Source organism: Microtus ochrogaster, chromosome 1 (genome assembly GCF_000317375.1).
Source record: "Microtus ochrogaster isolate Prairie Vole_2 chromosome 1, MicOch1.0, whole genome shotgun sequence".
Classification (NCBI taxonomy): Eukaryota; Metazoa; Chordata; class Mammalia; order Rodentia; family Cricetidae; genus Microtus; species Microtus ochrogaster.
Genome location: NC_022009.1, coordinates 14,543,013 through 14,569,254, shown reverse-complemented (window position 1 = coordinate 14,569,254; position 26,242 = coordinate 14,543,013). Strand labels below are relative to the sequence as shown.

The window sequence follows — 26,242 nt, the reverse complement described above, 5'->3', positions numbered from 1 at the left end:
CACGGTGGGAGGAGCATGGAGGAGGACACCAGTAATAAAAGAGAGAGCCTCTTTAGAGAGACTGGAGTCCCTGGGGGAAGTCTCACAGGGGTTCCTACACTCCTGAACCCCTCCCCTAGTCCTGGCTTTCAGAGGGATGGCTGACAGCTCAGAAGCTCAGCAGAGAGTAGCACAGGTCTGGGCAGGCTGCTGGGTGCCCACTGCAGCCAAAGGAAGGGCACGGTGTATGGGCAGGGGAGCCAAGACTCTCTGCAGACATCAGGGGTGAAGAACGAAGCCATATTCCCTTTAGCTTATTCTCCATAATCTCCAGCCAGCTTACTGCCTGCTTTCACCCTCCCACCCCACCTAGAGAACCCTGACTGCCCTTCCGCACACACTCACCTTTGTCATTCAGCTGCCTGAGCAGGTGTCTGGTCGGCTCTGAAGAACACAAACGGGCAGTTAGCACAGGCCAAGAAACAGCTGCACCTGACCTGGGTCCCAAGCTCACAGAGCCACCAGCCCATCACCGCCAGCCCAAAGTCCACCCTAGCTGGCCCCCAGCCACCCTAGGCCTCAGGGAGGCTTTCTTCACAGTGTTACTGAGGCCCCAGCCACTTCTCCTCTGCGGCACACAGTGAACGGCTCAGTCCTTGTATTAGTATGCCAGGCAAGGCCTTGGTTATGGAGTCATCTGAAGGGATCGGCCCCATGCTACCCACTTCAGACCAGCTAGCCACGAGCCACATTTCCCTCTCAAGCCCCTCTACCTCTACTACAGCATCAGCACGCAGCTACGCCCCCACACCAAGCCCCTCATAGCGTGCAAGCCGGAAAGCAGGGGTCGCACCCGACTTTCTACGGCCCTTAAGGCCTGGCATCTCCAATCCTTGCTGCCTGCTGGGAAGTGATGCCCTGTTGAACAGGGTATAACCAGGCTCTGGGGACACAAAACACAACTATTAGGCTAATGGTGTCATTACACTGTACCCAGCCTTTCTGGGGACAGACTGGAAACAGTGCTCTTCCAGAGGACCCAGGTTCAATTCCCAGCACCCACATGGCATCTCACAACTGTCTGTAACAGGGGATCCAAGACCCTCACACCATTGTACATAAAATAAAGTTAAATAAATTATTTTTTAAAAAAAGAAAGAAAAACAGAAAGTAAGCAAGCCCCAGAGACCCTCCTGCCTCTAACTCCCCAACAATGGATCAGAGACACATACAACTATAGATAGCAAGCTATTAATGTGAGCGTCGGGAATCCAACTCAGGTCTCATTCCTCTGTGGCGAGCATATCAACTAAACTATCTCCCCACCACCCTCAGCAGATGTGAAAATGAGAAGAGGCTCATCTGGCTAGGCACCTGCTGCTGAGCCAGATCCCAGAGCACACAGGGTGGAAGTAAAGGACCGACTTCCCAAAGTTGTCCTCTGACCTCACACAAATGCCACCGCCCTTGAATACACATATTAGACACACACAGAGAAATGTGTGTAGTAAAAATAGAAGATTTTAAAATGTAACAAAGCGAGAAACAGAAATATTCTTTTCTTTCCGTTGAAAGCTTATAATAAGAATATTTAAGAGTTTAAAAGTCATGACAGATCTTACTAATCTCAGAGTGGACTTGTCTGCCTGCCACAGCTGTCTGTGTCAAAGACCCCAAGGGTCCGCCTGGGCACCTAGGCTGTATAGCCTGTGGTCTGAGTCCTTTCCACATACAATTCTTGCCCGTCCATCAACTGATCTCTCCCACACAGGAGGAAGAAGAGCCGCTATAGGGAACATGCTAGGAATACGAGGATGAACACTCCTCGGTGTCATGGAAGGAATGTCACGATGAACATAGACCTGAGATGCAGGCCATAGCCATAGCAACCCGCAGTGCTGCCACCACCGCATCTGGCAGCTCCCACACCATCAGTGGTACTGAGGCATCAGTTCCAGAAAAGGAAAAGTGCATCTGTGGTCAGCGCCCTCTTCTAGAAGGCTCCAGAAGATGAGGCATGTCTCAGGAAAGTTGATGAGTCTTTAAAAAGCCAACTCTCTTAGTATTCACAGGCTAAACTCTCTGTCACATGGAAACTTCAGCCTTGCCCGTTTGCTCATTTCCTGACCGCCCTGGATGGCTGAAGTCTTGAGGTGGAGAGGCGACAGTTTTACTGAGCTGTAATTCACACACCAGACACGTCACCTGTGTATAAAGTACACACTTCAACAGCTTTAAGTGCCTTCACATAACTGTACCCCAGTGCTGTGTGTGTGTGTGTGCGCTTTTCTGGGTTGAGGCGTCTGTTGTGGTACTGAGAACTTGAACCTAGAGCATCAGCACATTAGCCACGTGCCCTGCCATTGAGCTATATCTTTATCTCCTAGGGCTAAAGTTCTGATGCTGATGTCAGAACAAACCATAGAATTAATACCATGACCATCCTAGTTAGCATTAATTGTTAGCTTGTCACAGCTTAGAATCATCTGAAAGTTTCAAATGAGTAACTGCCTTTATCGGGTTGGCCTGTGGGCATGTCTGTGATGGATTTTCTTGATTGCTCATTGACATGGGAGGACCCAGCCCACTGTGGAGGGCGCCATTCCCTAGGCTAGGGTATAAAGAAGCATTCTGGGCATAAGCCTTAGTGAGTCAGGTAGCAAGCACCAGCCTCCACGGCTCCTGCTGTATGTCTTGGCTGGAAAGTGAGCTCCTCGGTCACAGGTAATGCATGGAATAGCAAGCAGGTCTGCCTTAAGTTCCTGCCTTGACTTCCCTCAATGACCGACTATGACCTAGAAGTGTGAGCTGAGCGAATTCTTTCCTCTAAGGTGAGAGCATTTCTGGCAATACCAGAAAAGAAACTGTAACAATTGCCTGAATACTTCCATGTGCCAGACTCTCTCAGTGCTGAGCTATGGCAAGCTAAGAGAGGATGTTAGAGAAAGGGGGAGAGAATTAAGAAAGGAAGAGAAATACAGATGGCCAGAGACCAATAAAGCAACACCCTAGTTTGAGGCTTTTAACTATAAAATTTATAGAACCAAACTAGGTTAGCCTAGAAAAGAGCCACCTGAAATAATAGCAAACACCACAAACCTGAAAACTCTCCAGAGACCACCTGGCTCCACCTTCTAGAAGGTCAAAGTTCAGGTATCAATCACAAGTGTTCAAAGACCCCGCAGGTGGCAGCCAGTCAAGACCCAATGTACTTGTGACTACAGCTGAAACAAGAGTCTCAATCTAAAATCATTTGCTCTAAGCTACTGGTGCATCGGCCTCACTTCCAGACTCCACCATGGATTAATCCAGGTCTGTCCCTGGGCCTCAGACGTATTGGTAAATGAGAGAAAAGTGTAGCAAAAAAAAAATAAATAAATAAAGGAAAATCAGCCACAGAAACACCCACACCGTCACAGCAGAGCTAAGACTGAAAAAGCAAGGTTTTCTCTTTCTAAACAGACACTTCATTCTAATAACTCCAAGAGCACATTAGCAAATCCCGTCATGGAAGAAAACCCAGGAGAGGAAAATCGTACGACCCAAAATAAATATTTCCTGTCTGGATTTGGTGCCACTTGGTCTAAGCTATTTTCCTCCCACCCAGCCTCTGCTGCCTCTCCAGAACTATCCATGATGTCCAGGGCTACTCCCGGCTGGGCAGCCACGCAAGGAGGTCTGGGTGGCTAAGAAGAGACTCCAAGTCCTGAATAACAAATACTCTCAGGCCCCTGAACAGGTGGACAGCCCCAGGGAGCAGAGGCCCAGGAAGCATCTGGTGGAGGGCAGCATGGGCGCAAAGAGGAAATGGTCCACAGACCACCCTCCTATCACCCCAGTTTTCTGAAAAGAGTATCACCCCACTATGCAGATGATCCCCAGCCTGGGCCAGGATCCTATGGAGAAAGTTCCTGTCCACAAAGCCCTTCTCTTACCAGACTGCCGGCGTCCTTGGCGCACGTGGGTAGATACCTCATCCTGGGATGACCACGCCTTCTTCAGCCGCTCTGGGCTGCAGCGATACCTACTGGGATCTGTAGCCAGGAGAGAAACAATCAGGCCTTTTGCTTCCCCAGCGGCCTACCAAGATGCTGCCCGAACAAGACCAGATGTCTTCCACCCACACCCGCCTCAGACGGTCCTAGATGCCTCTGGAGGTCCCCCAGCATCTATCTTCTTGCAACTGGAGACTTTAGCCACTGAGAGTCCAGATGTTTTAGTAGGAACATGTTGTTAGTCACACAACTGATCCCCACCCAGCCCTTGACAGACAGAGTCCCCATCCTTTCTAGACAAACAAGCTTTGCCCAAGATATTGCCTGACCTAACAATGTACACAATCAAGAACAACACAGGCAGAAAAGAATGACTTACAGTAAGAGTCCATTTCCAAGATGGCTTCCTTGGCCTAGAAGGGAAGGAGACCCCCATAGTAACCATCTGACTGTGCCTCGCCTACCCACGGGAGTACTCACACGGGGTCATGCCATGGCATGTGCCAACACCCACTGTCCACCAGAGCCAGCAAGGGAAGCTCTAACAGATTCTTGGGAACTGGGTGAGGGGACGTGCTCTCCCCGAAGCCCATTTGAGAGAACCCTAGGAGCCAACCTTCTGGGGGATGGTGGCATGGTGGTTCTCCAAGATGAGTCTCTTGATGTGGTGAGTCCAGCTCCGTTTCTCCTCCACTGTCTTGGCCTAAGAAGGCACAAGGAGAAGGAACAAGGTTTATTATTTCAGGTCAAAACTGCCTAAGTACACTCAGGACTTCTGCCGGGGGCGGGAGGGCAGAGGGAGTAAGAAGGGCTATGCTAGGGTGTCTGCGTACACCTCGGAGAGGTGCCCACGATGATCTCACCTTTACAGATGGAGACACTAGGGCGTGGGGGCAGTCAGGGAACAGGGCGTCGTATGCAAGTGTGCTTACAAGTTCCCCAGTCCCTTGCGTAGGCCGCTCCTCACCTGGATGCTGTACTGCTGCTTGCTGTGCTTATAGTGGGTAACGGTGAAGCAGAGGGAGTCTCTGGTGCTTTCGATCAGCATCAGTGAGGAGCACTGGGGGCAGAGAACAAGATAATTCAGCAGGAGGGAAAAGGAACCCAACCCTTGAGACAGTCTCAGAAGTCAGCAGGCACTGGAGCCCGATGAAGCCAGAGGGAAGCTGAGGAGCCAGGGTCCGTGGAGAAGGGACCACAAGCGAGGACAGCTTCGTTACCGGAATGTGGCCCTTGTAGACGAAGTGATCACCCCGCTTCTTGGTGATGAGCAGTATCTTGTCAAAGAGGAAGAAAGTCCTCTCGTTGCGCACGCGGTGTACGCGGAAGGTGGCTTCCAGGACCAGTTCTCCATAGGTGGTCAAGTCTGGCCCCTTCCAGTTAATGAGCAGTGACTGGATCTCCTGCAGCAGAGCGGCCCGAGTCAGGTCTCACTGTCCCCGGGGAGGTCACCCAGTCCTCTCACCCCAAAGGCTTCCGTGGATACCACCCTTCCACTCAGTTAAGCACGGTGACAGTACTCCTTCTCCCAAGCCTTGCCACCTCCCAGCCCGGGGCACCTGCAGCCGAACCGCGTGCTCATGCCTCCTCTTCATGTCATTGATGTACCAGGCCACACACGTCATTGTGTCGATGGCATCCTCTACCACCTCGAAGCCATCCTCTTCTTCATCAAAATGTTTGGCGATTTCCTAGACCAAAGACAAGTGTCTGGGAAAAACCGGTTCCAAGGCTCTGCCCGGTACCCCAGCACAGATCCTGGGCAGGAGCCCTGCACTACCTGGAGCAGCAGGTGGTACTTGAGGATGCGCTGAACGGGCTTCAGCAGGTAGGAGCCCAGAGGCAGGGAGTGCTGCAGCAGCGCCTGCCGGTCTCGGAAGAACTTGGCCTGCTGCTTGTCCTGCATGCACTCCGTCAGGGCTGCCACTGAGCTGGGAGAGGGTAGACTGAGAGTTACCGCCTGGGGGATGTCCGGTGAGGAGGCAGGAGCCCCACACTCATCAAATGGCCCCCTCTCCCCAAAGTCACTCACTTGGGATAGTTGTTGCAATACTGAGTGTAGATATCAAACTCTTGGCTCTAAGGAAAGACGGGGAAAAAGAAAACAAAAATGATTTCAGGGAGAAGCTCATCTGACTAGAAAACATGGGGAGACCAAGGGACAGGCTCCTGACCCCCTGAGCACACTGTCATCCCTGAGACCCTGCAGAGCCATCTTTGCATCTGTCTAGGGCATCTCATCCACCCACCAGCCTTGGACAGGGAGCCCCAGGACTCAAGTGTCATCTTACAGTGGGAACGCCTATCCTAGAAACATGGGACAAGGAGCAAGGATCTGGTTCTTTCTTACCCTTTCCACAAAGCAGCTGGCCACAGCCACAGGGTCACTATTGCAGCTGTCCAGGTCTCTGAGAAGCTGGCTAGGTGAAGGGAGAGAGGCCATTAGACCCCAATGTCTTTAGCCACCTCTGTAGCTCCACACACCCCTGCCTCAGACACAGATCATGGCCGGCCCCAGTGTCGCACTGAGTGGCAGCTTCCACCCTGACTAAACCTTGCCCCAGGCGGCAACCACAAAAAGAATCCAGCATGCCACAAAAAACGGGGGAACACACGTTTTCAGCAAGCAGCAGCAGAAAAGGAGCGACCAGTACCCACCTCTGAAGGGGACACAGCTCCTCTGTAGGCAGGAGTCAAACACACAAAAGCAGAGATTAAAGGGGGATAAGGAGAGAAAGAAGCAAAGAGTGTTCCCAGACGGGAGGGTGCAGGGAGCTGAGAGGGACGGGCAGCGCTGAGCACTCCGATCTTGGTAGGGAGGACTGCAGATATACTGGAGACAGCACTCCCCTGCCTCCTCCAGCTGCTTCCCTCCTCTCTCCCGAGCTGCCTTCTCCACACCTTCCTGGGTCCTGTCTGCACCCTCCCTCCTACCTATACACTGCCCAGACTCCCCCAGCTGCAAGGGGACCCAGTCTCATCAACACCACTCTGTAAACTGTTTCTCTTGACAGTACCCTTGTCTAACTGTGGTCCCACAGCAGCAGATTCAACCTTCACAGACTCATCAAGCCTGTTTTGCCTGGACTGTGTGATACACTAACATAGTGGTTCTCAACCTTCCCAACACTGAGACCCTTTAATGCAGTTCCTGCAACCCTTTAAGACAGTGACCCCCCTCACAACCATAAAATTATTTTCGTTGCTACTTCATAACTAATTCTGCTACCGTTATGAATCATAATGTAAATATTTTTGGAGATGGAGGTTTGCTGAAGGGGTTGCGACCCACAGGTTGAGAACTGCTGTAATGGGTCAGCCCTCCAGGGAATCCTTACTTCCCTTGGGATCAGTGGGAAAGAAGAGAAATAAACTGTAAGATATGTGAGATGATATAGGAGGAAGAGAAGAAGCGTGCAAGGCCTAGCAGTGTGCACAAGACCCAGAAGGTGCTGGAACCAGCAAACACGTGACTTCAAATCAGAACTCCCTAGAAAGGTCAGCTGAGGCCCTCTTCCAGCACAGCGCTTTGATCTTAAGCAAGGGTAGCCTCCAATTCCCTGTCTTTGCAGTCAAGCCTGTGGGTCACAGCCATGTGTCCAGCCATCCAGAGATTGTCCCCAGGCTCTCACGTGTGCCCCAGGCCAGAACATACCTGTTCAGCGCATAGATGCTCTCTATGTTCCCAAAGAGGGCACTGACTTGCTCTGGCTTCAGGAGCCCGGGAGTGTCAATGATCTTCAAGAGGTAGTCCTACATGGAGAGAAGTATGAGGACCCCGCACCTCTTGGCTTGGTCACCTAACCCCCGAGTCACACCTTAATCCATACTGCATTGTGTGGCTATGATACGAGTTCACAGGCAGTGTGCGCTGTCCTGAGCCACAGGGATTTACTCAAAAATTCAAGTCTACTTGGCAGCTTGGAATGCAACCTTATTTGGAAACAGGGTCTTGTAGATGTCATTAGTGAAACCTCTCAAGATGACATCATTCGATATTTAAGGAGGCTCCAACGGCTGATGTCCTTCTAAGAGAAAGGGGCACAGGCATAAGCCAGGTGATGGTTAGGAGCTAGGATAACGCAGTCCCAGGCCAAAGGACAACAGAGAAAATTAGCTCAGGCTTTCTGCAATCCCAGTACTTGGGAGGCAGAGTCAGGAGAACTGCCTTGAGTTAAGGGCCAGTCTGGGATACACAGCAAAATCTTATCTCAGAAGAAACCAAACCAAGAGCCTGGTGAGATGGTAAAGGCACTCGCCTAGTGACCTGAGCTCAACGCCTAGAGCCATGAAAAGACGGACGGAGAGAAGCGACTCCACAAAGCTGCCTTTTGACCTCCAGAAGGGCACTGTCCACCCAGCCACACCCCCCCACACACACACACACACTTCCTCTGCCTCCTGAGTGCTGCAATTAAAGGCTTTGGCCACCATTCCCAGCTTTTAGAGTTATTTACTCATGTATTTTATGTATACGAGTGCTCTATCTTCATGTAGGCCAGAAGGGAGCAACAGATCCCCTTACAGATGGTTGTGAGCCACCCTGTGGGTGCTGGGACTTGAACCCAGGACCTCTGGAAGAGCAGCTAAGTGAGTGCTTTTAATTGCTGAGCCATCTCTCCAGTCCACACTTTTTTTTTCTTACTAAAAACAAACAGTCTGAAAGAGAATTCATTTCTGGTGCTTTAAGCCAGGAGGTTTGTGGTAATTTATGGCATAGCCTTAATGGACTCCCAGCCTGCTCCTCACCAGGCAGAGGGATCCTCAGCGGCAGGTACATGTCACCTTTCCCTCTTTCCCTGTGTGCCTCACAGTGTGGAGCATGTACTTTTGCCAGCCCTATTCATTTTGCAGGCAAGGACCTGGGCCCATACCCAAGCCTCCACAGCCAGAAAACAGCACAGTGGGGAACCTGGATGAAACTGCCCAGGTTTCATCCCTGCAGAGCACCTAGGTCCCCCTATTCAGGCTAAAGCCTTTCTCTTTGCTCCCACAGTGCCCATTCCCCAAGCACCTACAAGAAATTCAATTATCCTACTTGTGTGATGGAAGGTGGCTCGGGGTCATAAGGAAGCATGAGAGGCCACAGTTCCCACCAGGCAGGTCCCCAAAGCTTCCTCCTGGCCTCATGGGAGGCAGATATAAGAACAGAGAGAGATGTCCAGAGGGAGCCTTCCATCCTGGGGCGGAGTCAGGTTGTACTTAAGAGTTGGGCCACTGAAGAGATGCCCAGCCCCTCCCAGCCTCAGCACTCACCTCCACAATACTCCGCAAGTCCTGTACATACATGCGCTCTGTCTCCACAATCTCTCGCACCACCCGGCCCAGGTAGCTGAGCTTGTGGTGGGCAGGACTTGTCCCTGCACGGCCGTTGAAAGGGGAGAGGGGTCCCTTCATGTTCAGCCAGCCGCTGGAGTTGTTGTTGCTATTGGGGACGTGCCGGCCCCAAGGGGAGCCTGTCCCATTCTGGGCTGAAGCCTCGGAGCTGGTGGGCTCCTCCATGGCACTGTGGCTGTCACGGGAGGAGCCAGATGAGGAAGTGGTAGACATTAGGCTGGGTGGACGCTCCTGGCTGCCATCTTGGTGGAGGGCAGTGGAGACGGGCATCCTGGCATCGCTGCCCGGGATTGTCACCTCGGGGAGATTCTGGAATAAAACAGACAGATGGAGGGTCAAATTCTGAGTAGCTACAGAATCCGAAAGAGGAAGGGAGGTTGCTGGAGACAGGGAGGGCACACAATGGGAAGTCACTGATAGCAGGTACAAAGTCCAGTTTGAGAAGATGAAAACAGCTCCAGAACAGATAGCGATGTGGGGATGACATGAAGGGACTTAATGTCACTGAACCACATTTACAAATGGTTAAGACAATAAACATTAACTTTTATATATTTTACCACAACTTTTACAAATAAGGTCAGTGAGATGACATAGCTAGTAGAGGCTCTTGCCACCAGGTCTGGCAACCTGAGCTCCGTGTCTGAGACACACAAGGTGAGAAAAGAGAACCGACACCCTGCAAGGTGACCTCTGACCTCCAAGTGTGTGCCACGGCATGCGCACCGCCTCCCAAATAAATGAACGGAGGTAATTTAACAAACAATACAAAAAAAAAGTCTAAACATAGAGAAAAGCCATTCCCTCAAAATAGGAATACTGACTGGCAAGGATGCTCAAGCTACATCCTTTCTGGATCTCAGCAGCTCAGCCTCTGTCTTCCCCAGGGTAGAGATACATGGTCTACACTAGGAGACAGTAAGTTCTCAGAAGAGCAGAAAGGGTCTACGGTACCTTCTAAAGAACTCAAAACGCAGTCCTAGGAACTGAGAATATAGCTCAGTTGATAATGCACTCACCTAGCATGCACAAGGCCATTAAATTCAATTCTTAGCATCACTTAAAACCAGGTATGGCTGGGTGGTGGTGGTATACGCCTTTAATCTCAGCACTCGGGAGGTGGAGACAGGTGGATGTGAATTTGAGGCCAGCCTGGTCTACAGAGTTAGTTACAGGACAGCCAGAGCTATACAGAGAAACCCTGTCTCAAAAACAAAAAACAACCTACTGGCATGGTGGCCCACCCCTGTCATCCCAGTACTACTTAGAGGCAAGAACATCAGAAGTTCAAAGTCATCCTCAGCCATCCAGTGAGTTCCAGGTTAGCCACAGCTTCATATCTAAAATCTATCATAAAAAAATGCAGAAAGGAAACTAGACAAACAAGCATTGCCACTTGGGCAGAGTGCTTGGCCTCTCGGGGCTTTACCTATAACAGTGTACCCCAGAGCTATGTCCTCAAGGTGATGCAACCTGCTGCCTGCCCTCGGAGCCTTGCACAGTGACTATTCCACAAATCATCATGATGATAAGGGCAGCTCTCAGAATGTGCATCCCGCGTGCCTGCCTATCTATGCTGGCCGTCATTGCAGAGGGATGAGCCAAAAGCTGTTTTGTTTTTGTTTTTTTGAGACAGGGTTTCTCTGCAGCTTTGGAACCTGTCCTGGAAACTAGCCCCTTGTAGACCAGGCTGCCCTCGAACTCACAGAGATCCGCCTGCCTGTGCCTCCTGAGTGCCGCAAAAGCTGGCTTTTTTTAAAAAAATGTATTTATATATTTATGTTTGTGTGTGTGTGCGTGCACGTGGAGGTCAGAGGACAACCTGTGGAAGTTGGTTCTCTCCTTCTGCCATTAATTTCATGTCTTCAATTAAATTCGCGGCATCAGGTTTGGCACTTTCACCCACTGAGCCGTTCCACGAGCACAGGCTCTTAACAGTGTTACACCAGCATGTAATACTCTCCGAAAAATTGCTACATCTCGGAGCACCAGTGGCTCCACCTGTACTGAGAGGTAAGAAAGGGTACGGCAAAGAATGAGCCAGTTTTACCCCTTGTCCCACTCCCAGGCACTGGGTGTAGGCAGGCCCCTGACTCAGCCACACCAGGAAATTCCCCAGGGCTGAGCAACAGCTGAGTCTTCCCTCAGCACGGCTGGGCAAAGCAGCATAGAAGGCAGGAAGCTGCACCCAGGTGAGGCAAACACAGTCACAGGTGAACTTTATTCCCTGAGCAGATGGTACTGCTCACAACCCACTCCAGAGAGAACACCTCATACCTACCCACGGGACCAAAGCTGCCAGAACCTCCATGGCTTGCTATTTCCTCAGGGGAGGAGCAGGGAAAAGAGGGGGAACCCGAGTCATTAGTTTGGTGAGGAGGTGAGGACCCCAGGGACCTCTCTCACCTCTACTGTCCCTAGAACTCATAGGCTGCCAGACCAGCCTTGGCCAACAGGATCCATAACATGCAGTCACCACTCCAGCCTGTTTTCTTGTGTCTCTACCCTGATGTGGAAACCAGGGCCTATGGTCTCTGCCTGCCATTTCTCCTCCGTACCTACTCCACGTCGTTCTCGACCTTCCCATCTTAGACTAGACGTTCTCTCTCTAGGAGCCTCCCCATCAGCGGCAGACCTGGAGGCCTCTGCTGTGCACTCTTGTTGCCTCAAGTTTTCTCTTCTGTTAACTCCCTGTAACTGTGACCAGCTTGAGGCCCTCTGCCCGGGGCTAACGGTTACACAAGCAGGGATCGTCAGGACCAGTTTAGAGAGTAGCAAGGGCAAATAAGTTGACTTTTTTTTTTTTTTTTTTTTGGCAAGGTTTTTTTTCTCCGTTTTGTGACAGGGTCTCTAATACCCAAGGCTGGCTTCCAACTCCCCAGGATGTTCCTGAACATCTGGTCCTCCTGCCTGCATCTCCGGATTCCTGGGATTACAGGAACAAGTCACCGACCTAACTTATGGGGTGCTGGGGCTCAACCCTGAGGCTTTGTGAACGCTAGGCAAGTAGTCTACTGATGGAGCCATATCCCCAGCCTGTTGCTTTATTAAGCTAAAAGTTGAGCATGTTCAGCCCCACTTATGGGTCAACACTAACCAGTCAGACCCTTCTCACAGTCAGCATTTTGGCCCTGTGTCTCAGCTAAGGGATTTTATGCAGAGCGAGGTGCCTATCACGTGACAAGTGACAGGCCAAGGGCAGCTCTAGGATTGGTGCTGGTGTTTGCCTCTGCCTACAACACAGGAAGCTAAGCCTTAGGGGGACCACTCAGGGCTGCGTCCTCCCGCCCTCAAAGACTTCATGCTAACCAGCTGCACCCTTCTGTAGGGAGACTGGGCCCAAACTCTACCCTGACCTTGACCTCTAGTTCCGTGGTCCCAGCTGGAAAAACAACCAGGCAAAGACTTCTGGCCCGAGATCTTTCCCAGATTAGCCCTGGGGTCATGTCAGCTCCTTTGGGGAGGCTAAACGGAAGAGACCCAAGTCCCCAAAGGATGTCACAGCCAGTAAGGTCATAAGCCTTACAGCCCTACCTTATCCCCACACGCACACACTATCAGGGGTTTACTCTATGAAAGGAACCTTCTGAGAGCCACTTGTAGGGACCCCACTTCTATAGTTAAATACAGCTACCTGTTTGCAAAGCCAGCTGTCCTGTTGAAAGCAGAAAGTACCTGCCTGAATCCCCCAGAGCCGAAACATAACAGATCAGTCACTTGCTCAATGGTCTAAGAGCTGCAGGGCGCTGAGTCTGACCTATCCCTAACAACACCGTGCCGTGGGTGCTATTCTGAGTGCCCTTGTACAGATGCAGCGTGGAGCCCACCAGACTTGGGCATGTGGACTCCTGCCGCCACACTCTCACAGCCGCCACAATCTCCGTGAAGGACCTCACACCCGTCAGGGCCCTAACAGATGCATTAGTCATGGCCCCTGGTTTCCAGTGCTTTGATGTAGGATAAGCTACAAGAGCAGGGTGACCATCCAAAGGGCTGAGAAGGCTTGTCTGGATCTGCACCATGTGGATGGCCTCTGACAATCACTCTAGCATTGGAACAATACAGACTCTGGATCAAGGGTCATGGGCCACAGGCAGGCAGTGAGCAAAGGATTCCCGGGGTCAGACGTTCCATGTCTCAGATGATACTGCTGTGATCTAGGGTCCTACGCATGATACAAGGTCCCTTCTCCTAAGCAGGAGGCCACAAATGGTTCAAAGGACCCCGAGTGGTGGTGAGTATGTTAGAGCAGGATTCACTGCTGTGTGTACAGTGCAGACTCCTAGGCCAGATCTTACCCAAATGCTCCCTTGGGCAGGGCAGCCTGTCCTTCCTTCCTACCCGATGAGCAGTACCCACCATGAAAGAGTCACTCTAAACCAGGACAAGCATTTGGTTCCTCAACCTTGTCTGTTCTGTTTTTGTTTTTTGAGACACGGTTCCTCTATGTAGTTCTAGAACTCGCTCTGTAGACCAGGCTGGCCTCAAACTTAGTAGATATGGTTGCCTCTGCCTCCCAAGTGTTGGGATTAAAGGTATGCACCACCATTGCCAGGCTTAAACTAAACTTGCCTCTGAAGAAGGCAGCAGTCAAGAGTCAAGCCCACCCGTCCCCAGCCAAGCCTCCAGATGTCTCCTGCAGAGGCCAAGTTCATCTTTCCGCACGATTCAACCCTGTCACCAATCCTTAAACCAACCTTCCAGGGAACCAACTCTCAAACCGTACACTATGAAGCTCTTTGAGACGTTCCCCCAAAGAATCCAGGGACAGGAAGAGAAACCCACCTTTCCTTCCTTCCTTCCACTTCCTCCCTTCCTTCTCTATCTAAATTAAAATGTATCTACTCCCTTCCTCCATGCACACATATGTAAAGTGTATTCTCCGCCTCCCAAGGACCTTCCCCGGGCTCCCCAGGCAAGGAGGCAGGCAGGCTGCAACAGGTCCTTGGATTCCCAGCAGTAAACTGGAGCCAAGTCCCACACCTTTCCCTTCCAACTATGCCTCAGTACTGTGCCCTCAATGTGACCCAAAGGGGGATACCCCCAGGTCCCCAGACATAGCTAGTGTCTCTTGTGTTGTCCTCAGGCCTCCTCTCACTGAGGGAATTAAGACCCATTCTTCCCTCCACAAAAGATCCCCCCAAAGAACCCCCTGGAGCCTTCTGGAACTCTCTTGTTGAAGGTCCTGGAGAAACCCCCAAGAATTGGCCACATTCCCTTAGCCCATCTCTGGCAGGTAAGCAGAGAAGGCAGGAGAGGTGAAGAGCACGCTTGGCACAAACCCCAAGTCTGGCAGGTGGAGATGTTGGAGACTCCCTGAACATATTCTGGCTCACCTCACCCTTTCACCTATTGCCCTTCACCCAACACCCAAGAGCTGAAGCCCCACAGCACCACGCCTACCCAGCAGCCCCGAGAAAAGGGGTGGGGATTGGGTTCCAAAGGTAACTGGTCCCTGTGGCCCCCTTTGCACAAAGATGGCAGTCCTTCCCCAGAGATGGCAATACAGCCTCCATCCACTGGCCTTCTGGGCCTCCCATTCCAAACTCTCAAGATCGGGGTAGCCAAAGGACCTTTGATCTTCCCCAGAGCAACCCCAATTCCACTTTCAGAACTTCCCTAGAGAGGTGCCAGGAGGAAGCCACAGAGAACAGGCACAACTTTTCCATTCAAACAGGGCAAGGAGCAACACGAACTTCCTCTGAGGTCTCAAGCAAGCTCCACAAACCGCTGGGCTGTGCTCTCCCCACAGCTTAGCATACCCCTGCATCATACTTACTTCCTAAGTGTTCCCAGAAGCCTCGCTTTTGCCGGTCTGTTCTTAAAGCTACACACACCCCTCCAAGGTTCTCGAGGGAGGGAGGGCTCTGCGGAGGTGTGGCTCTCTGCCACTATCCCCAGTGTATTGCTCATGGGTCCATTCCACGCCTCCTAGAGATTCAAGAGCTCTGAGTCCCCGCGACACTCTCTGGGGAGTGATGGTGCTCAATGTGAGCAATGTGTTCTGGAGAGGTTGTGTGAACAGTGTGACCGGGGTTTCTGGGCCACCCAAACCCAGCCCAGCTGGCTCAAACTCATTTTCCCACCACCCAAGAGCAGCAGCAGCCCTTTGGCTGAATGAGAGGCAGCAAGACCATGGTTGCTATGAAGGACAGGACTGGTTGCCATGTCAGTGGGGTACTACCACCTGAATTCCAGAGAAGGCCTGTCTGGGCCTCCTGATGGGAGTCCAGAAAACTCAGCTTGGCCTTGGAAGGGAAGGAAAGCCCCTGGCAAAGGGATTCAGAGGGAGGAACACTCTCCTAATTCCTACTGCCCCTCCCCCCACAACCTAAGCCTGTGTTTATGATGCTTTTTCTCATACTGGGAAGTCCCCCAGACCCCCTTCCTCTACACTAGGCCAACCACTGCTTGCTTTCAGAATCACTCTGCTTCAACCATTTCTAATCCCTCCCAATGTACTGTGCCCCACCGAAGACATCCTCATCCCAATCCCCCAATCCTTGGAACCTGTAGCACCTAAACGTACTTCACACCGTGATCAAATAAAGGATTCTGAGGAAGGGAGATGATCTTGGATTATCTGAGTGAGCCCAGCATAATCCTAAAAGGCATGCAGCAGAATGTGGAGAGATGCGACGCTGCTCTCTTTGACCATGAGTCAGAGTGCAGCAGCTCCGAACACCCATGGGCCCAGAGTAAATTCTATCCTCCCTAACTTGAAGACTGGAGGGTTGCGGTGGAGAGATAGTTCAGTGGTTAAGAACACTTGCTTGTACAGAGGACCCAGGTTCAGTTCCCAGCACCCGTGTGGTGACCTCGTACATACATTCAGGCAAAACACTCATACACATAAAAAGAAAAAAATCTAAAGCTAAGTTTAATGCAAAAAAAAAGTGTGTGTGTGTGTGTGTGTGTGTGTGTGTGTGTGAGACAGCAGAATAGGAAGCTATTGTGCTTCTTTCCACTCTAATGATCCTGGGTATCACTTGACACATTGATCCATGAGGTTAACACATGCAAGCGTTTCTTCTGGACTAAGTCTGAATGCCCACTGGGAGAGCTGCAAGACCAGACCTAGAACACCTCTCACAGTTCCCACAGTCAAGAAACAACTACACTGTGCTTGAGATTGAGACCTAAGCTAGTTCCTCCTGGAAGGACTCAACATTAGTCATCGCCAGCAAAAGTCCCAGGAGCCAAGACAGCCAGCACCAGTGACTGATGGTTCACCCCGGCAACCTCGTCATACTTGGCCCGGCAGAGGCTGCCCTGCCATGCCACAGACTCAGCAATCAGTCATAAAAGACTGGAGGAAAGGCGAGAGCAGTCAAGTCTAGACACAGGATTGCAATGATAAGGCCTCCCTATAAATATCCCCCCTCAAAAAAACAAAACAAAAAAAAATATATATATATATATATATGCAACCTATCAAGATATTTCACTCACCCAGAGGAAGGTAGATACTTTTGCTCACTGTTGGGGTTAGTCAGTTACAGCTTCTGGCAAATCTTGCCATTTACAGAAAAAGATACAAAGTAGCAGGAGAGGAAGCAGGCAAGGCCTTGGAAGCAGCCAAGGTCCCAGAAGTCCGTGCTAAAGGCAACTGTAAACCTATTTCAAGTGCTCGGAAGCCACCACTTCCCTCATCTCTAGGTTTAAAAATGTTTTGTTTTGTTTTTCATTGTTGTTGTTGTTATTATTGTTTTGTATTTTGATTTTATGTGTATGTGTGGTTTGCCGGAATGTATGTCTGTGCACCACCTGCGTAACTGGTGCCCATGGAATCCAGAAGAGGGCATTGGATCCCCTGGAACTAGGGTTACAGATGGTTGTGAGCCACCATGTGGGTGCTAGAAACTGAACTCAAGTCAGCAGTTCTTAACCACTGAGGTTCTCTCCCACCCCTCATCTCTAGATTTAAAGGGATCAGGTGGGGCTGGGGATGTCACTAATTGGTAGAGCACTTGCCTAACATGTACTAAGTCCTGGGTTCAATCTCTAGTATCTAGTATTTACACACACACACACACACACACACACGGCACGGCACGGCACGGCACGGCACGGCACGGCACGGCACGGCACGGCACTCAAGTACAACCAGTACTACTTATTAGCAAACTTCAAGAACATGACTCCAAAGCCCAGTCCTGAAAAATTACACATGTTATTAGTCGTTGTGCCCCCCCCCATCCCCATTTGGGGAGCTGCTTGCTTTGAGGCCTAGAATAGGGCGATAGGGAACTAACTACAAAAGAGAAAAGGAACCACACCTTCAGAGCTATGGCATCAGCACCTGAGACCGCTTCAAAGGCACAGGAGACGCACAGCGGGAATCTACTGTGGCCAGCAGAGTTCTCAGCAGCAAAGAGATGATGCGTGCATGAAACAGGTTAAAACGCACTGAATTTATACGGGTCTTGGAACCGGGTAGACCTGATTTGAAGTCTAGGTCCTCTACTTTCCCACAACTATATGTGGCTTTCAATTGTCCAGCAGCAAAGTGGTTACAATACTGTCAACCTCACTGACTGTCACCAAGACTGGAGTACGCAGGCAACCTGCACATCAGCATACAGGAGCCCAACCAAGAACCCGAGGGAAAACACTAGCCCCAAAAGCACCAGGATGAAATATTTTTCTGCCTTAGACCTTATTTTTTACCCACCCATATCTCAAACTATGTCTTAGCAGGTAAAGGCTTTGCCACCAAGCCAAATGACAGTGAGTTCAATCCCTGGAACACACATGTGCGTGCAAAATAAATAAATGTACAATAAGAACAATAAAGGTTCAAGTCAAACTCTGTGAATCAGCCTGTGCTATCCCTTCCCACTAAACCAGTGCTTACCAGTCTATGGTCCCAACACAGTTCAGACCATGATCTCATAACCTCGCAAGAGCAGTTCAACTGATAGCCAGCACCAGCAAGTACAGGTCAGGGAAAGTCCCAGGGCTATCGCAGCGGGACACATTCCTCAGCATTCCATAGGGTGAGACGGCTGGGTCCTGGGGGAATCACCAGTCCAACAGGACAGTCAAAGCTTTATAGGAGCAAAAGCACAAATAAGCGACCAACCAATCCCATCCTTCACGCTAGTCCCTGGCTTTTAAGTACAGCTTCAGGTGGAGCGTTAGGACAGGGGACAAAAGTCAACGCAGCAAAGAAGACAGCCAGTGTTCCTGAGTCACAGAGAATAGCAAACAGAAAGAGTACAAAAGAGCCCAGGACTGTCGCCAGCTGCAGTGGTTTGGGTGAGAATGGCCCCCAGAGGCTCAGACACTGAATGCTTGGTTCACAGTTGGTTGATTTGTTTACGAAGGATTAGGAGGTGTGGCCTTTGTTGGAGGAGGTGTGTCGCTGGGGGTGGGCTTTGAGGTTTCATAAACCCAGGCCAGGCCCAGCCTTTACCCATCCCACCTCAGACCTATAAATCAGAAGTAAGCTCTCAGCTTACACCTAGTGCCCCGCCAGCTTGCCTGCCTGCCCACCTGCTTGCAGCCGTGTTCTCTGCCCTATGGTCACGGAATCAGCCTCTGGAACTGTAAGCCAGCCCCCAATTAAACGCTTCTCTACTATAAGCTGTGTTGGGTATGGTGTCTCTTCACAACAACAGAACCGTAACTAAGAAGCCTCTGAAGGGGCCCTAACTGTGTCCCCAACACACTGGATGTACCTCCAAGACGACCCTCCTCAGAGATAAGGATAGCTGCCCTTCCTTCCTAAGCTCTGAGATTCAGAATTCACTCACTCACCACGTTTTTATTCAGTACCTTACTGTAACAATGTATCACACACAGACCCAACTCACAAGAGCTCCTTCTATTACCAAAAGAGGGTAAAGTGGCAGCATGGGCTAGGGCTCGGGCTAGGTGGAGGGCTTGCTAGCATGCTACAGGTCTCAGGTTCAAGGCCTTGTATCATGAAGATAAAACAAAAATCCAGAGAGTGGAGTTTATGAGCTGCCGGAGAGCTCCAGAAGCCTCCAGCTTAGAAACTCAACACTTATGAGCGTGATGCTAGGCCCTGGAGAGACTAAAATGAATGACACACTACCCTGCCTTTGAAGAACTTGAACTCTAGAAGGAGAAAAGGCATGTATGCAGATCATCTACATAACAATGCCTTGAGAGCTAGCACAGAAATGAACAATGAAGACACAAAAGCTGCTTAGAGAAGGCCAAGTGTGCCTGGGACCCGCAAGCTTTGCAGGAGAAGGTGACATTCTGGCTGAGTCACCACCGATGACTAAGCCAGATGAAGAGATCTGAAAGGGTCATTGAAAGTCAGCTCCAGAGAAAGGCCTGGGATCCTGCGCATCCTAGGGGCATCTGAACTGTTTTGTGGGCAGGTCTGGAAGATCACCGGGACAGGTGCAAACAGGCTCAGGAGACGAGGCGTGAGAATATGCACTAAAAAAACACCATCTGGGATGCAGACGGCAGCTACAGGTGTCCCAGGACCAAGAAGGGTTCCGAAAAGAATGCAGAGGCCCAGGAGGACCTGTTGACTTTCCACGGTGGATTTCTAGAAGAAAGCAAAGGGGGAGAGGGGACGGCAGAGACAGCACCGTCTAAAAAGGAGCAAGAAATACTCGCATGCACGCAGCTGGGAAGATGTGTGATCTAAGATCAAGGCAGCATGATGCAATGCATAAATTAGGTGTTTCTGAAAGCACGAAGAAGGGCTAGGATGTAGCTCAGTGCTCAACGGCTTGCCTGTCAGGAAAGCCTGTGTTTGAGATGGAGCAACACATAAAACCAGAGGTGGGAGCAGGAAGATGGGAAGTTAAAAGCCACCCTTAGCTACATAGGGAGCTTGAGTCTAGACTGGGCTATGAGACCCTATCTCAAAGAGGATAGACTACAAAGGGACTCTATCACCTGACACAATCCCTTACAATCTGAGGCCACTACCAACGGGGACCAGCCACTGAGTTTCCAGGTAGTAGCTGGGAGGGAGTCTCCCTTTGGCAGTAGAGCCCCAGAGCCCTCTTCTGGGCTGAGGAAGGGTACATATGAATCTTAACATCTGGGGGGTCACCCCCCCACCACGCGCCACCTTCCTTTCCCACACGTCAGAACTGGGGGTAAGGCTGCCAGCAGTGTATCTCCCCCAGTCTGGGCTCCCTCCAAATTCTAAGCATGAGCCTTCAGGAAGGGAAACAAACTCCTTCCAGAAGGATGCAGTTAGTTAAACCATCAACTTCCTCACCCTGGCTCTTCCACAGCCCACCCTCTTCCTTCGCCTGGGCTTCCACCAGGGGCCTTAGGATCCACGCACAGGGTTAGGGGAGTGGCCTTTCCAAGGCAGGCCCTAGGGACTCACACACAAGGATGACCTCACACACTTTCCTACCATGCAGAGCTGCAGCCCCAGACGAACCCCTCCACTCCCATCCCCCAGTCCCTCACATCCTGGCTAAGAGGCCTCAGCCAGAGAGGACTAAGGGAACTCATCCAACCAGTTTCCAGTCTAAGAGAGGAGCCTTCTTCTCCCTTAGTAAAGAGCACACAAAGACCAGAATTTCGACAGCTCCCTTACCTGTCGCCAAACTCCAGAGGCCACGCAGGACACCGGGCAAGGTGAGGCACAGCCCCGTGGCAGTCTACTCCGTGAAGAGAGAGGCCTTGATACCCAAGGGAAAGAGATAGTGATGTCCAAGCAAGGGTCTCTACCCCTGCACCTGCTGCCCAGAGCTATTATGCAAAAGAGGTGCTGGCCCCATCCGGCCTGGTACCCTTCAGGGTATCTAGGACCCACTTCTCACCTCCTCTACTAATGGTGCCACTTGATTTCATCCAAAATAAACCACCTCCCTGTGGATTCTGGGCAAAGGAAACTTCAGGAAGAAGTGAGGAATTAGCTATGCTTTTCCCAGTATGCATGTCATGTGTACGGGTATGAGGGCGGTGGGATCACCCCTCCCACCAACTGTGAATGTTTGGAGGAGACACCACGGAAGTTCCCAGGTAGAGCGCTCCAAACGCTGCAGGATTGTCTGCCTGTTTCCCAGTCACAAGACCAAACCTACTGGAAGCACCCAGGGCAAGTAAAGAGGGGCCGCTCATCTACCCCTGAACCAGGTATGGCCCTCCATTTCTGAACCTCCGGGGGAGACTCTGCCTTCTGTCCCAAACCTGTGGCTGTTCACTAGCCCCAGAGGTTGCCAGGCAAGGCTTAGATTCCCAGAGTCCCACCTGCAGCCCACTCGGACCCCCTTGGCCTGGCCCCAGAGGGTACCTACCGCTTTCCTCAAAAGGGCTCCCATCCCAACACAAAGAGAAGCACTGGGAAGGTGGCCAGGGGCTAGGGAGCTGCATTCTCTCCGGGAGTACGGCAGTCCAGCAGTTAACAGGCTCGGGCTGGGCAAGCAGCAAACTGCCACCAACAGCCTTGGGAATTAAAGTGCCCGCTGCCTCCCGTGAAACCTCTTCAATAAACGTCCTATTCAGATGCAGTTCCGCGTGTGGGTCATACTTGCTACATTTCTCTCATTCCAGATTGCTGGGGGGAGGAGCCACCAAGGAAATGCAGCTTCCCACCACAACTCAGCAGGTCCCAATGGGTGAGGAGCCGGACCACAGCCCCAGGGGGTAAGTACAGTGCAGCCGAGGGCCACAAATATCTCCAGAGACTAAGCACATGGGATACTAAAATGCAGGAAGTCAAACACAGAAGACTCAAACAAAGCCAGATCAGTCACCAACACAACAATGCTCCATTTATGGGGCACCTTCCCCCACTCAGGCCATGACAGCCCAAGGCTATTAACCCTCTGTCCGCACAACAGCAAGCTGGAGGGTGGAACAGAAGGCATCAATATTATCCAGGTCAGGAAAACTGAGACACAGAACTAAAATCTCCTGAGGGCGTACAGGCACTGTTCGCTACACCCCACAACACTCCTCCACTCAAGACCATGCAGCTAGGGAAGTGGGGAGCCGGGGTTTGCTGGACTCCAGATCCCAGGGCAATCCATTCAGAAGCAACACACGCCTCCCCCTCCTCATACACAGGACCCAGGAGTCAGAGCCTAAAAGGAACCCGGGTAGACTGTCCCCTCAGGTCCCCCCACGGGATATTTTTTTTCCTGCTCCTTTAAAAAGTTTTCATTTCACTGGGGGAAAGTTCCCACACAGTGTGACAACCCCAGAGAGAGGTCCAGACAAAATCACCTGGGAATTGATAACAGACAGAAAGCACTTGTAAGACCAGCAGAAGACCAAACACAAAAGAGTGTCATTCTTCTGCCCACACACTCTGTGGTTGGGGGTGGGGGTGATCTGCACTCGTGAGGGACAAGAATCCTGAGGTGCTTCTGCATGCACCCTGCTATAAAACCACAGGTGGCAAGTCTGGGTCTTCCAGGTTTGCGCCCTTCATGTTCTCCAGGTCTTGTCAATTGTGCTGGCAGCCGTGTAAAGAATTACCAGAAGGTGGCTGATGTGTGTGGGCAATGTGGAGAGGGATGGCATTTTGTGGGTGACTGTGGTGAAGAAAGGCAAGAGGTATCCTCCTGGCGGAGGAGGCGGGGTGGGGGTGTTGCTCACTTGCCTGCTACCTAGCCATACTCAGCCCAGCTGAGGCCATAGAATCAAGACTGGAAAACCTCCCAGTGGTAGAATGCTTGCCTGGCATCTGGGAGGCCCAGGAATCGGTCTCCCAGCAAAGGTAGGGGATCCCTCATGTCTGATCACAGAATAAATCGTATGCTAGTGCAGGGGACAGCAGCCAGCAACACCAGCAATGCTTCTTGAAGAACTCAGGTGACGTGGGGCAGACGGCCATACCAGTAAACAGTTAATAGATTTCAGTACAGTCCTAAGTGCCAAGCAGAAGAAAAAAACAGGAAAAACAGTGCCACTGGGGGGATGGGATCTTTGCAGGTAGAGGGGTGTGGACGAGGTGTCTCTGAGGTGACTGTTGAGACAGACACAGTAAACAGTAGCCAGACGGGCGAAGCCTTCTGGTCTTTTCCTCTACCCCACCTCAACCATCCACTTCCACTCGTGAGCCGCCCAGACCAGTAAATACAGATTTGTAAAATTATCTTGCTTAAGTGCTCATCTCTCGGCATCCAGTGATTGCAAAGGGCTGGCAGGATGACCCCATGAGTAGCATTTTCTGCTAAAGCCCGATGACCTGAGCTTATCTCTGGGACCCACACAGTTGCAGAAGAACCAACTGCTGGAAGTTATCTTCAGAATTCCATATGCAGGCCACAGCATGAGCATAACCCCCAACACAGACACACAGACACACACATACTAAACAAATAAGTAAATAAGAGTAAAAAAGTAAATAAAAGCCTGACTTACAGAATAAATTCCAGCCAGCCAGGTCTACAGTGAAACCCTGACTCAAAAAAAAAAAAAAAAAAAGAAAAAGAAAAAAAGAAAAAAAAGAAAGGGAAAGTATAGAAACTACGGACAACTCCTCTATGCCAGGGAATAAAACAGTATAAACAATGCAAATTCTAGAACAACACAAACTACTGATGGGTCCAGGACAGATAGCAATTTGTAATTTTAAAAATTAAAATGAAAGTCCAGGACGAGAGGGCTTCCATGGTAAATTGTGGCAAACATTTAAAGAAACCATACCAATTATTTACAAACGTCAAAAAAAAAAAAAAAATAGGAAAGGCACCAACATTCCCCAAGAACTGTGTTATCAAGGTCAAAAACATAAATAAGAAAGACCCAGACTGTAAAAAGTCAAATTATCTCTTTCTGGATGGCATGATATACAAAGTCCAGTAAAAGATTTCAGCAATGTGACAGGACACAAAATCAATTCTAATAATCCCAACACTTAGGAGGCGGCAACCGGGGGGTGGCAGGGCTGTGCTGAAAAACCATCTGTGCTACAGAGTAAGTCCCAGGCCAGCCTGGGCTACACAGCGAGACCTTGTTTCTAAAATCTACAAAGGATCTGAGCGAAGGCTCAGCGGTTAAGAGCACTTCCTGGTCGTGCAGAGGACCTGAGTTTAGTCCCAGTACTCAGCATGGGCAGCCATCTCCAGGATATCTGACACCCTCTTCTGGCCTCCACAGACACACAACACACGGCACACAATAAGACCTGTTCCTATACAATAATATCAATCTGGAAACGTAAAAAGACAACAACCCAAGGTAGAGAGATGGCTCAGCACATAAACACCAGAGTTCAAGTCCCTGGACCCTATGGAGAAGGAGGGAACGTCGGTTGTCCTCTGACCTCAACCCAATAAACAATTTTTTTTTAGATTTATTGGTGTATGTATTTTAAGTGTATGGATGTTGTGTCTACATGTATGAACACCAACAGAGGGCACCGGTTTCCATGAGACTATAGTTGTAGATGGTTGTGAGGAGCCATGAGGGTGTTAGAAACTGAACTCAGAAGCTCTGGAAGGGCAGTCAGGAGGTCTCTTAACCACTGAGCCATATCTCCAGTCCCACAAATAAAAGTTCTTTAAGTGGGGTGTGTGTGTAGGCACATCTTTAACCCCAGAAGCAGGTGGATCTCTGTGAGTTCAAGGCCATCTGGTCTACATAGTGAGTTTCAGGACAGCCAGAGCTAAGTGGAGAGACCTTGTCTCAAAAAATAAAAAAATAATAAATGAATAAATAATAAAAATACAAAAGAAAAAAGTACAAGACTGATACACAAACTAGAATATTGTTGAAAGAATTTAAGGAGCTGGGCAGTGGCACTCGGGAGGCAGAGGCAGGTCTCTAAGTTCGAGACCAGCCCGATTCACAGAGCGAAGGCCAAGACACTCAGGACTACACAGAAATCCTGTCTCACAAAAAAAAAAAGAAAGAAATTAAAGAGCATCAAATGAACAGAGAGTCATTCATATTCTATCCATATTGAGCATTTAACACTGTTAAAAATGGCAGTTCTCTTTTTTGGCAACTACTGACAAACTTATCTGCAGATTCGGGCTCCCTATCCAGGCTCCCTCGAAAGCACAGCCATCATAAGAAGACATGAGCCAGAAGCACAGAATAGGGAGGACAGAAATAAAACTCCATTTACAGTCACTGGGTTTTTAACAAGATAATTCCGTTTAATCGGTGGGGTCCTGTTAGAGAAAGCAGGTCACAGTGAAGCAGAGGCAGGCAAATTCCCAGGAATGCACGGGACAGCACAGTGTGCACAGCAGTGCACAAGGGACCCTTTCTTAAGCAAGGTCAAAGACAGGGAACTGCATCCAAGGTTGTTGTGTGATCTCCACACACTCACACACATGAACATGCACACACACGCATACTCATACACAAAGGTTTTTTTAATTAAACACAGGGTTACCATATGACCCAACAATCCTACTCTGGTAAATCATTAACGTATGCCCACACCAAGATGGTTCTGCATTACATAATCTAATGTCCACAGCTGCATTATTCACTTTTAAAACTTATTTACTTATTGGCAATGCCATGGATCAAACCAGGAGCCTTGTGCATCTACTGAGTCTCACTGAGCTATGGTCCCATGCAACAGCACTACTCAAATAGCCAAAGAGCTGAAACAGCCTCATAAAAAAATGGTTTTTTTAAATGGGGAGGGCCACACATCGAGGACACCAGGAGTGGTGGTACAAGCCTTTAATCCCAGGGGGGGGGGGGGGGGGGGCAGAGCTCTGTGAGTTCAAGGCCAGCCTGGTCTACAGAGTGAGTTCCAGAACAGCCAGGGCTACACAGAGAAACCCTGTTTCAAAAAACAAAATATAAACAAAAAAATATTGAAGCAGAAATGTCCACGAGATGGTTGATAAATACACAAAATGTAATATATCCACCTAATACCGAGTTACTTAGCAATACTGAATTACTGGGGCTGGAGAGATGGCTCAGTGGTTAAGAGCATTGCCTGCTCTTCCAAAGGTCCTGAGTTCAATTCCCAGCAACCACATGGTGGCTCACAA

General features: G+C 50.3%; 1 protein-coding gene across 7 annotated transcripts in view; it reads right to left on the bottom strand.

The window, feature by feature from the left end:
• Window positions 1-26,242, bottom strand: part of Plekhg3 (pleckstrin homology and RhoGEF domain containing G3) — a 44,226-nt gene that overhangs the window by 8,558 nt on the left and 9,426 nt on the right. For 6 of the 7 annotated variants that reach the window (XM_026779552.1, XM_026779559.1, XM_026779554.1 and 3 more), the window contains exons 2-13: window positions 9,231-9,620; window positions 7,630-7,727; window positions 6,325-6,394; window positions 6,007-6,053; window positions 5,755-5,905; window positions 5,534-5,665; window positions 5,195-5,377; window positions 4,942-5,034; window positions 4,591-4,677; window positions 4,354-4,387; window positions 3,915-4,013; window positions 385-423 (exon numbers count right to left, since the gene is read on the bottom strand). In XM_026779552.1, coding sequence (XP_026635353.1) covers window positions 385-423; window positions 3,915-4,013; window positions 4,354-4,387; window positions 4,591-4,677; window positions 4,942-5,034; window positions 5,195-5,377; window positions 5,534-5,665; window positions 5,755-5,905; window positions 6,007-6,053; window positions 6,325-6,394; window positions 7,630-7,727; window positions 9,231-9,581 — 1,384 coding nt within the window. In that variant the 5' untranslated portion in view covers window positions 9,582-9,620. Of the gene's footprint in view, window positions 1-384; window positions 424-832; window positions 923-3,914; window positions 4,014-4,353; window positions 4,388-4,590; window positions 4,678-4,941; window positions 5,035-5,194; window positions 5,378-5,533; window positions 5,666-5,754; window positions 5,906-6,006; window positions 6,054-6,324; window positions 6,395-7,629; window positions 7,728-9,230; window positions 9,621-26,242 lie in introns of all 7 variants that reach the window. The other variant, XM_026779570.1, reaches the window with a different exon arrangement.